Source organism: Spermophilus citellus, assembly GCF_964194105.1.
Source record: "Spermophilus citellus genome assembly, chromosome: 10".
NCBI classification, from domain to species: domain Eukaryota; kingdom Metazoa; phylum Chordata; class Mammalia; order Rodentia; family Sciuridae; genus Spermophilus; species Spermophilus citellus.
The window spans coordinates 101,103,185-101,116,208 of record NC_138197.1 but is presented as its reverse complement, the minus strand read 5'-3'; the positions used below and the strand labels follow the sequence as shown (position 1 = coordinate 101,116,208).

The 13,024-nt window shown below is 35.1% G+C and overlaps 1 protein-coding gene across 2 annotated transcripts in view; it reads right to left on the bottom strand.

Moving 5' to 3' along the window:
• TMTC2 (transmembrane O-mannosyltransferase targeting cadherins 2) overlaps positions 1 to 13,024 on the bottom strand; it is a 381,491-nt gene that overhangs the window by 50,019 nt on the left and 318,448 nt on the right. For both annotated transcript variants that reach the window (XM_081310136.1, XM_081310135.1), the window contains one exon: positions 695 to 758. In XM_081310136.1, coding sequence (XP_081166262.1) covers positions 695 to 758 — 64 coding nt within the window. The remainder of the gene's footprint in view (positions 1 to 694; positions 759 to 13,024) is intronic.

The window sequence follows — 13,024 nt, the reverse complement described above, 5'->3', positions numbered from 1 at the left end:
AAAATTACATTTCTTGATATATGGTCTATATCTGGAGAGCAGGGCAGAAATTTTTAGCATTGCAGAGGGAGGTAGAATGCATATGAGAATAAAAACAATGGGCTAGAATTCAGTGAGGTGCTGCAAAAACAATGCTTAGAAGATGGATACAAAACTCATTCTTATTTTCTCCAAAATAGCTATTCTATTTCAATAGTAATGATCTAATTTATATCCATTTTATGTTATAGAAGTGTGACTACTCAAGGAAAACTTGCAATGAAAACATTTTTTATAAAGTTGAAAAGCAGTTCTCAGAAATGGGTATTATAAAGTCAAAAAGATACATGCTTCAAGATCTATCTGTTATCTGAGAATTAAATAATAGGTATTTAATACCTCATCAAAAATTAAAAAAAAACTTTTCAAAGAATTTTAAAAGTCATCCAAATGTAAAGTATTTAGAAAAACTAAAACCTGTATGCAAATGATACAAATTTATAGTGCTTTACACAGCTAGAAAACATCAATTTTACCTCTGGAATTGGGGAAGAAGCTTGAGACTAATAGATTTCTTTGTTGGACTAGCTGTATAATTGGCATTCAAAATATGAGATTAGGACAAAACCCTAGTATCATGATGCATCGAAATCCCAAAACTAAATTCATTGAGACTGTGCCTCTGAATAATGCTTCTCATTAGAAATGTACTTACATTAGGCCTCAGCCTGGCTGCCAGATCATAATACTTCTCCGCTGCTTCATTCAGGCTAGCCTGTCTGTAAGGAAAAAAAAAAATTACATCTTTGTATTTAAAAAATTGCAGATAGGTGAACAGAATCATCATGCAAAAAATATTAACTTTAAAAAATTACAATCACACCAATTAAAGAGTAAGTCGCCCATACAGAAAACTGAGTGCTTGCAATGAATGTGTTATTATGTTTAAAGCATTGTAAATAGTATCTCAACATAATCCTATTCAGTAGGTATTGGTATTTTAAATTTACACATATAATTTTCTTAGCTAAACCACATAATGTTGAGACACCAATCTCAACATGATGTCTCAGAAAAATCTTCTTTTTAAAAAAGTAAGTTGTTAAAATTAATATTTAGTTGAGCTTTTTACGGAAATAGTGAACATTTACAAGTTTAAAAAATTTTGTTCATTCTATCTAGAAAGTCACTATCTCAGGGGAACCTTTGCATTTTGTATAGTCCCCCTCATCCCCCCACCAAAAGAAAAGCCAGATTATCCCTCTCTTTGCTCTCTGGCCACTAGAGTGGGCAACATGACCTAATGAATGTCAGATAATTGAACGTTCTCACTTGGAATTTTAATTCCTGACTGACAGAAAGATGAAAGGATGGCCATAATTCACTGACATTGTAGAAGCAATGTGGTTGTGTCCTGGCCAGACTCTCCCTATAAAGGATTGCTACAATATCACACTCCCTTGGCCATTGGGGCTACCTTATTTCCTGTTGCTTCAAGCCTTCCCACTTTCAGTAAATTAAATTCCCTTAGCCTTCAAACAGCTGGGTCAGCTATTTGAACAAATATTACATAAGTGATAAGACAAATATCACATGAGTGGCAAAGCTGATTTATACAAATAAGATGCACACTGAATTTTACAGATAAATCTGTTTACTGTCTATTCTTGTAATTCACAGGAAAAAAAAACTAGGTTCTGCCAATTTATTAACAGAAGAAATAAAATGTCAGATGTTGAAAAACCCAGTTAGTTAGTCTTCAAAACATAAAATAAGAGGGGTACAGGGGTACCTTCCTGTAATCCTATCTACTTGGGAGGCAGAGGAAGGAGGACCGTAAATTTGATGCCAGCCTGAGCAACTTGGTAAGACTCTGTCTCAAAAAAATTTTTTGAGGGCTGGGGATGTGGCTCAAGCGGTAGCGTGCTCGCCTGGCATGCGTGCGGCCCGGGTTCAATCCTCAGCACCACATACCAACAAAGATGTTGTGTCCGCCGAGAACTAAAAAAATAATAAATATTAAAAATTCTCTCTCTCTCTCTCTCTCTCACTCTCTCTCCTCTCTCACTCTCTCTTTAAAAAAAAAAAATTTTTTTTGAAGGGCAGGGGGATATAGGGTGTCCCAGGTTCAAACTCCAGCACCACTGAAAACAAAATAGAATGTTTTATGATCATACCATCATGTATCATTAGATACTTCTTCAAAGACAGTAGAATATAAGATCAAAGGACCTTATACATGTGGAGCCGGAATCTTGTGACCATATTTGAAAGGTATCGAAGAAATGCTATAGGAAAATGCCAAATCAATTACAGATGCACACATGGCATAACTATGATTTGACAAGAGTAGTAAATGGTTGTAGGTCCTACATGTAATATGGAGTAATGTTCTCTTAAAACTGATGTGTCTTAAGCTTTTGTGACAAGATGACAGAGGTGAGTCACGAATAAAGATGATAAAACCAAAATTAACTTAGTCAATTAGAAAACCACATTGATGTTTTAAAAGAAAAGGCTAACTAGCCATACCTATAAAGTTGAATTTGTACTTTGGTCAAGCCAAATAAAAACCATAAATACATACCCTAAGCAACCATATAAATTATGGGAATAACTGAAGATAACATCTCTCTGGAGAGCAGGACACATTTTTCTAATTTTTAAAGGAAAAATAATTAGAAACACTGCTATTTTTAATGGAAGTTTTAAAGAAAGTAAAAACCCTTGACCCAAGGCTCCACTGGACCCATGACATGTTACAATGTGCTGCTGCAATTTATATTCTCATAAATGTTAAAGTTCAATTTCAATATGTCAAGAAAAGTTCTTTAGTCTGGTATGAAACAGTAAAAATTCACTCACTAGGGTATTTAATGAAGGTTCCCTCCACCAAATTACAGAATCACTTTGGTTCAGATTCATTTGGAAATTTGAACCAGAATTCATGAGGTCATGCCCTGGAAGGGTTTTCTCTAGAGGAAAATACAAGGCATGGAGGTAGGAAATTAGAGTAACTTAATACTACAAAGAAGTTAGTTACTTTGAAGCAAGATCAACCAATAGATATCAAGCATAGAAAGTAAAGCTACTATTAATATTCATCTTTATGGGCATTCAATTAATAAGGCAGATAAAGATCAAAAGAGAAACTGGAGAATCCATTAGATGAAATGTCTTTAAAATAATAATTCAAATTTCAAAAAGGTTTTCCCCCCAAAAAAGGACTATTAGTTTTTAAAGTCATCATATTCTTTAGTGGTTTAATGTCTGAAAAAAAATTTACTTTGGAAGACCTAATTTCTTAAACTAGAAGTAGGATTAATTATATTCTAATCAAACGAAAAAACAAGTAGATTTATTATATATGTCATCTGACCATGAAAATTAATTTTCACTCTAGGACTTTGCTTCTGTTATTAAATAGTCTTTATTGACTACTATTTAGAAGGCATTTATGATGCACATAGGAAACTGCAGGAAAATCATGTCAGTTCTTCCTACAGAATGTTCATGTATGTCCTTGTTTCAGACAAAAAAAAAAAAACTCATGAGGCATACATGAAGACCCGTCCAATGTCAAGTTTGCACTGTATGCTCTCCTTTGTATTACCCTCTGCAAGAATCACTGAGAATACTTAATAAACCTTAATTTTACTGATGTCTAAAACGTCAACAGATTTTTGAAAATCTAGGTAAATTAGCAGTATTCTGCCAGCTGCTGTGGGGATTCTGCTAATATTGTCAAGCTCCTCAACCATGACATTATTAGGAGGCAACTAAAAGATTCAGGTTCTCAGGTTATTAGGATATGGCTGTTTAAAACAGCTGATAAGCTGGGTATGATGGCGAATACCTGTAATCACAATGACTCTGGAGGAAGAGGCAGGAGGATTGCAACTTTGAGGCCACCCTGGGCAAATAATCAAGTCCCTGTCTCAAAATAAAAAACAAAATGTAGCCGGGCATGGTGGCTCATGGCTGTCTGTAATCCTAGCCTTTCAAGAAACTGAGGCACAAGGATCACAAATTCAAGGCTTGGAGATGTGGCTCAGTGGTTAAGTACCTGGGGTTCAATCCCCAATCCCTGCTACCAAAAAAAAAAAAAAAAGCTGATAATGTATTCTTTCCCTACATTTTCATCCTTTTTTCCTTCACTGTTTCTTTTTTGGGACAGAAAATTTATTAAATTCTCAATCCAGGAATTTACTATTTCATTTGCTAATTACAACATCACTGTGAAAGCAATTGCTGTTATTAATCACATTTTAAAGATGAAAAAAAGCCAAAACACTTCAAGATACTTCCCATTTTAGGAGATTAAATAGTTAGATATGGAAGGGAGCCATAAACCCCACTCCCGTGCAAGTGGAAGACTCAGGAAGTGGGGTAAAAGAGAAACAGTTGCCTCTGTCAGGAGATTTCCCCAGGCTGGATGTAGACAACCTTGTGCTTTGGCCATAGGACAAAGCCAAGAATTGAGATGGTAGAAAAGATAATTAATTCACTCACATCAAGAAACTACCCTGGGGGCTGGGTTTGTAGCTCAGTGGTAAAATGCTCACCTGGCATGTGGAAAAGAAACTACCCTGGGTCCAGACAGGAAACGTCCCTCATTTTAAATGTTATCTTAGGAGTCAACATTGAGTTATGTCATATATAGAGAATAAAGATCTAATCACTAATCCAGTAATAGACACCAACTAGAGATTCAGAGAGGGGCTCTTTTCTCACCACCAACTTATACCCATCTTATATGTTAGGCCCTCCTAACTTCATATTACCTAAACCTCTCAGGGCCAAAAAAGCAAAGAGGCAGACAAAAAAACCTAGATGGTATTTGTGAACCAGACTATGAAACAGACCTTGAATTCCCAAGGAATAATTGGACTGAGCTGATTCTATTTTTCTCCCATCCATTAAAATTCAGGTGCAAGTCAGAAACATATACAATAACAGAAATCACAAGCTTTATCATTTGCATATCATAGAATTCCACTTTTGTATAGAAGACTATAAAACTTACATCTGTTACATATGTATTTATCTTATATATTTAATATGCCTAATTTCTCTCTCTGGTGCTGTTTGGTAAGAGAGAAGTATATTTTGGAACACAGGTTTATGACCCATTAGATGAATAAAAGAAATGTGGGAATAAATTGTTATGAAATAATAAGTTAATATACCCTATGGAATGCTTGAAGAGAATCTGATTAAAAGAATCATTCACAATTACCTACATTTTTATGTATTCTGTGAGAGTTGTAAAACTAAGTATTGCTAAATTTAAAATTACTTCCTGAAAAATATTTTCAAAAACCTCTAGTGCCATTTAGAAGTAGGACTTTCTTTAACTATAACTAATAGTTGTGAAATATTAATTTTGAATTAAAATTACTTAATATGAACAATAGTCACTGGTTCATATAAAATATATTTTATTAAAAAATAGATGATTATTTTTAAGGATAACATGGGGTATTTCTTTTCAACTAGACAGATGTTCACTCTCATAATACAACCGCAGAAGGGAACAATAGCTGGGTTTTTCCTGAATTCCTACCAATCACTAACCTGATGTTTAGCTTTAAGTTACTTAAAGCTGCACTAATGCTAATTTCTAGCTAAGTTGTATAGTAGGGATAGAAGTTAAACTGAAATAGATGACATGGTATGGAAAATCTTAAAACAGCAAAACCAGAGTGACCCATGTAAAAACAATGGGCAGAAAAGATCCTCACAGTGAAACTCCTACAATAAATTATGACCTTTAAGCCCTTCTTAGATGAAAACTTCTCTGTTAAGATACCAAAAATGGAGCTGGTGTTGTAGCTCAGTGGTAGAGCACTTGTCTAGCATGTGTGAAGTACTGGGTTTGACCCTCAGCACCACATACAAATAAATAAAAAAAATAAAGATATTGTGTTCATCTACAATTAAAAAAAAAAAGGTTCCAAAAATGCCTTCGAGATTTATAGGTATCCATTCTAATTTTAAAAGTAAAGGATAGCATGTTGAAGAGAAAACAATGATTTAAAAAAAAATTGTGCTGATCATGTCATTCACCAAAGTTCCCTCGAAGTCAGAAATTTTATGATGTCAAATGAGATTTTGATCCCATTCTTCCATGGCCTCAAACCTTTCAGGGACTGCTTAGGAACAGTTAAGCCTTTATTGAGAAAGACTACACACTGTTGAAAGTAGTCTTTTAATTTTGGAAAAAATTAAAAGGGAACAAATGTATGGATTTCAACTGCTATAAGTATATATAAATAAATATATATATATATATATATATATATATATATATATATATATATATGTTCAAGGTGTAATTTGGTGATGGAGGGGGAAGGAGTTGGGAAGAATGAAAATAGGCAGGATAAAACCTGTTCATGGTTGTAATCTCAGAATCATCATAAGCATCACCTTGAATTTGTTAGAAGTGCCAACTCCCAGGTACCACCCACACCTACTAAATCAGAATATTCATTTTACAATGATCTGCTCATACATTAATACTGGACAGACACTGGGTTGGAAGACACCCACCTTCAACCTGCTTTGCTTTAAAGACCTTACAGCTCATTACAATGTGGTTGAAATAAGACTCTCCTGACCAAGGTTGGCAGTAAAATACAATTTATAATTGGAAAAGTCCAGTGACTTTTGAGTGGTTTTTGGTTATTTAAAAAATGTTAAATAAGAGAGTATATGGCATACAGGGCCCTGGAGACTCAGCTGTTCGTTCTTATCCTGGCGGATCTGTTCCAGAAGGACTCTACTCCTGAGCAGATATCTAAATCAATATTCAAGTCCTTTAAATAAATTGGTATAGTATTTACAGATATTCTATGCACAACTTCCCTGTATTTAAAACATCTCCAAATTAGTTCTAATACCTACCACAACATAAATATTATACGAGTAGGTGTCATATGGTATTGTTTAGGGGAAAGTGATCAAAACCAATCCACACATGCTCAACACAGTTTTCCAAAATATTTTTGACTCATTCATGGTTGAATCCATCGATGTAGAACCCAGGGATATTGAGGGCAGACTATATATGTCTCTCGAAGATGTACAGATTAAAAGACACACACAAGTACATGTGAGCTCTTTGAAAAAGCAATCAATCCAGTTCTTTTTCTTTCTCACGTAAGAATTTAAATTTTAAGACTATGGATGTAACTCAATGGTACAACACTTGCCTAGCACATATAAGGAGGCCCTACATTGAATCTCCAGTACTGCCCTCTCCCCCAAACAAAAAGCATATGATACTTCTAGTCGAATTTATAAAGTTAGTATTTTTAAATTTAATGTTTATAGAATAAACAATTAAAAATACTATGTTAATTGAGTATAGAAGTTAAAAGATAATGATTCTTTCTCATATATTTAGTCTGCTCTCTAGAAACTTGTGAAGCAATTGGAACCAGTAGGTGGGGTACAGTTTGGCTTTTCTTGCTACCTTGTAAGCATGCAGTAAGGTGAGAGTTTGTACCCTTATACCCAGAGATGAAAAAAGTGCACACTTTCCTCACCACTCAAGTGTGACCCCTCTCAGTCACTATACCAAGATGATAGTCCTAAAAATTTAATATTCCTTTGAAAATACAAACTTGAAGTTGTCTCCCCCATGACTATGAATCTAATTTCTAAAATTTATCATGTGAAAATAATTTAATAATATTAGAGAGATGTGACTATTTAGGATTTACACATCTGAAAACCTGGTATTCTTTATAAACCTCTTGTCCTTTAATAAATTCAAGAATCATAGCTTCCAGGTAGTCCCTCATTTGTAATGACAGAGGGAGCCAATGTGACACCGTGAAAACACATATCATCCTTGGCCAAAAGACTATAGCTTTACCAACTTCTCAGTCCCACCTTTACCAACTCTGAGGAGGATTAACTCTGAACCTCAGTATCCTCATCTATGAAATAGGGATATTAGTAGTTACCTGACAGATAAGTAAGCAGAACTAAGAGGTGACAGACATAAATGCAAAATACAGTGGCAGGCAGATAGAAAATACTCAAATAAATAACTCTTCTACAAGAGACTATGAAAAGTGAATTCGGTAAAATTTGTTTTTTTGTGCCTGTTCTTCTCAGGCATCAAATATATTCAAGCTCTCGCTCCAGCTTTGAGTTTAAAAAAAAGAAAAAGAAAAAAAAAACCTGAACAAATCTGTTCCTACAAAATGCTTCAACAGAATAGTTGATTCAATTGTTTATTCTCACAACTGTAGAGAAATAACTTCACTGATTTCTAGAATTTGAATTCCTTTGATAATTTCCTTTGATAATTTTCTTTGATGATAACCAAACTGATTTTTAAAAAAAGTCTCAGTGGAAGCACTGAGTACTTTTTCCATTCTACTTAAAGTACTGAAAGTACCACCATGTACTGTTAATACTCATTATATGAAACCACCCAACATCTGTAATCACCTCCCTGCAAATACAGTTGATTAATTAGCAGCAAGTGGACACCACCTTCCCAAGCAAAGCAGAAGCCCCAAGTCCCTTCATTGTCCAACTTTCTTCTAGCACATGACTCCAGTTCCAAAACTCAGATGCAATCTCCAGAGAATGGGATTCAGAAGTCTGCTTATAGGAGGCCACTGTGCCCAGGACAATCGCCTTTTAACATGTGTGGCACTTGCTCTGTTTGGTTCCTCATGGGTGATGGTGGCACAGCTCTGGGACTGCAAAAGCTGCTGAGGCCTGGGGAAAGCTGGGTGGCTGGGGATTGCTCCTGGTTATGTCCAGTAGAACTCCCAAGTCCCCAAAGAGAATCTGCGGGCCACACAGTACTCCTCAATATACCCTGCTTCTGCTTAATCTGACCAGACTGGATTATTTACTTTGCATCTAAAAATCTGTGACCAGTAGAAGATGGGCAGTTTAGGAATGGATCTATTTTCATCAACTTTGCTTTCAAATGGTAATTGAAAGCCTTCATCCTGCCTTAGAAAATTTCCCTATTTAATGATAACTGCTTATTTGATCCATTTCCTCCTTCAGAAATTACTTTTATTAATACTTATATGTGACAAATAATATTATATATGTACTATATACAACATTTAATTATATACACATATTTATATATACATATAGTTATATATCACATACTAAGTATATACTATATATTTATATAAAACTATACATGCTACATGATTTATATATAAACACATGAGTGTATACATACTATATATAATTGTACAGTATGTATATATATTTAGTGTAATTACATATAGTCACAAGAGTGAGTTTTCTATTTTCTAGTCTTTGAATCTGTCAGTCATCATTTTCACATTTTTATGATTTTCCATTGAGTGTTGGGGAAACATGGACACCTTCTATTTATGTCTATCAATTGTATACTGCTTCTGTTGCAGATATAATTTCAAATATCCTATTACTCTTTAGTTAACTTTCCCAATGTTATAAAGTCCCACTTTCCAACTACTTATTTTACTTTCAGATATATTTTGTGTCAGGGTAAGTTAAGCTCTACTGTGGTAATAAACACATTATAATCTCTCTTAAGACCAAAAATGTTTATTTCTCACTCATTCAACCTATCCAGGTGAGAAGGTAGGTTTGGGTGCCTTAGATTACTTCTGTTAATTTTGGTTATTTGACTCCTCTAGTTTCCAGTCTTCAAGTAGGAAAAAGGGAAGAGTGCTCACTCTTGTAGCTTTGGTTCATCTGTGACATACTTCACATTCACACACATTCCATCCTAAGGAAGGCCTGGGCAGGTCTGCAACTTCAGAGAACTCGGGAGAGGGCAATCCTATTGTTCTGGGACAAATTTTTGGTGACCAGCATTACTACTACTTCCATAGCTCCTAGAGTTCTTGTGAATATCCTTGAAACAGGAACTAGGCATGTTCTAAAAGGCCCTTCAGTTTTTATAGTCAGTGTGCTTCACCAAGCAGCCTAACTCTGATACCTCTGAGTTGTTGTTCTTACCTGAAATGCTTAATTCAAATCATATATCTTAAAACTTTACATCTTCTTATTCTACAGAGAAAGCTCTTTGGGTATTACTTCGAGTTACAATGGTTCTGTCAGAAACTTCTCAAATATCAAAACTTTTGAAGGTCCCAATCAGATAAAGATATGCCCCTGGAGGGCTAGCCTCAGGCCCTCATTTCTTTCCATCAGTTATATCCAGAGGCAGTCACTTAAAAAAAATTTAGAATGAACAAATTTTTCTCCTCCCTTGTTAATATATTTTTTTGATTATTTCAATAAGAAGTATCCAAAAAAGGGAAGTTAAATCAGTATGGTGGAACCATATCTTGTACTATAAGCTGTCTCTAAATTACTGATTTGGAACATCAGACAAACCATAGATCCAACTAACCAAGTCAAAAAGGTGGAGACTTTACCCTTTTCTTCACATACAACTGGTTATTAAACCTTGCCAATTTTGTCTTCTAAAAATCTCTCAAAAGAACTGAGCTCTCAAGGGAAGAATGACTATCAAAATCAATTTAGGACTTTGGCAGTTGCAAAGGAAACTATATGTAACATACATAACAAAATTTTGATAGCTAACCATTTTGATAAAAGTACATTAAAAGATACAAAAACCTTTCTTATCCTTTCAGCAAACAAAGTGCTGAACTTTCTTTACTGATAAGAGATGAGTGTTCAGCTTGCATAGTAAACACTGAAGAAATATTAGAATTTGATGGAGCTGAAAAGCAGAAAAGCTACATAAAATTAGTCATGGGGACTGCCACCAAACTGTGTATAATATCATTGTCAGGCTGCTATGGTCACGTGTGCAGTCAATATAGGAGGGCGTTGAGTGACTGAAACTTAATGAGGAATGCAGACTGCAGAAAGCTGGAAAGAAGGTTCTGAAAAATAGATCCTAAAGATTTCCACGTCTCCAACATGTAACAAAAACTTTCCACTGTTTTCTAAAACTGTGGTAAGTCAGAAAAAATTACAAGTGATGGATGTAACAAGGACATTTTTTTGTAATGTTCTTATAATGGGTTTCCATTGGTAGACCTTGAATTCCAGATACTGATTTAATATGTACAAAAATGATCTGTTGATGAAAATACTTATAATAAGTAAGATGAATTAGCCTACAGAAACTTGTGCTTTCCCATCCTTACAAATGGTTTATTATGAGTAAAAGCATACTGTTTTATTCATGAAGAACAAAAAGTCCTCTTCCCTGCCATATCACCTAACCTTGTCATGAGAACAACAGTATTTTGTAAAAATTATCCTTGCATTGAAAGTTCTTGCAGATTGACTATAATTCATTTTATAAAGATACTAATGATCAACTGAATTTTGACTTTTCTGTATAGGTGTCAACTTTTTGGGGGGTCATCATCAAAACAAGTGCCTAAGCAATGCTAAATACTAACAGCAGAGTGAAGGCATCCAACTGCAACCTCATCGTGTACCCCCAACTCCCAGCTAGGCTTTAAATTCCTTATTTAAACTAACAAAAAGCTAAGCAAGAGGTCCTGAAGATACAGTCTAATAATATTCTCAAATGATAAACACAGTCAACAAAATTTGCTTTAAATATTGGTTCCTGGGGTACAAGGGAAAGGGGTAGAATGTGACTAGAAAATAACATGAGGGATTATCTGTGACAATGGAATTATACTGTATTCTGACTGTGATGATGGACACACAAACCTGCACATATAAAGAAATTGTGGAGAACTAAACACACACCTGTACAAGTAAATCTTGGAGAAACCCAATAGAGCCAGGGACTGAATAAATATCAATATGCTTGTTGAGATAATATGCTGTAGTTTTGTAAGATATTATCAATGATGAAGCTGGATAAATGTTACAGGAGATTTCTCTGTATTATGTGGGAAGCCATCTATGAAAAGTGTGTGGACTGAGCAACGTTGGCGCCATTAGGCAGGGAAGCCTGGTCTTAGGAACTCCCAGGTGGAATCCACAGATTGGAGGATGCCCAATTCACCTTGGCTCCCTGTTCTGAGTCATAGCTCACATTCAAGCACAGCCTTAGAGAAGGGAATGACCCGCTAAGAGCCAAATAGCCTGCTTACCCCTACCCATATCCTGGTTTTCCTGAGGAAGCAAGCACCCAGGCAAGACCCCTCCCACATTGAAATCTTATACCTACCCATCCCTTTTGATCTGTATCACCATAAAGCATGGGCTCCATTTTTGTTAGAAGCCTTACCCCTCTTAACCGATTGGCTTAACCCGTCACTGCCCCTGCTCTTTAAAAAACATTTCTGGTCTTTTGCGTTTATTTCATGGTACTACTTTCATAGCTTTATTTAGCAGACAGACCCATCCCTCCAAGGGGTACCCATACTCTTGCCCACATAAGATGTGAGCTAGAGTATTATATCTTACAATTACATGTTATTGTGTAATGATCTCAAAGTAAATGTTTTAAAAATAGTTCCTCTATTTTTTCCAAAAGCCATTTATGTATGTATGCTGGGGATGAAACTCAGGGTTTTGTGCATGCTAAGCACACGTTCTACTGCTGAGCTACTCCTCAGATCAAAAGTCCTCATTTAAAAATCACCCAAATGTGAACCAACTTCTCTGCTATCTTTCTTACCTTGTAAGAATGATCTTCATAATTACAAATCCATCAGTAGAAGATAAGCACAAACACCATAGCATGAATGTCACTTAATGAAGCACTTGGTGGTGGGGGGGAATTTAATGGAATGAAATTCAGTAAGAATATGGGTAAAGGAGTACACATATTGCTAACAGAGCAAATACTGCTTTTAAAAAACTGTATAAATCATTTGAGTTTTGTTAAAGCATCCTCCTTTAACTTAAAACACTACTTATGGATGCACTGTCTCTCTTTATATTCACAACAAAAATAGTTTATGTGCCTTTTTATTTTTTCACTATTGCAATTAGCTTCTGTAATAACCCTCTGAAAATAGAAACAGTAATGGTCTAGAAAATGTATTGTTTCACAGCACAGCAATAGTACTGATTACAGGGCCATTTTAAGTAT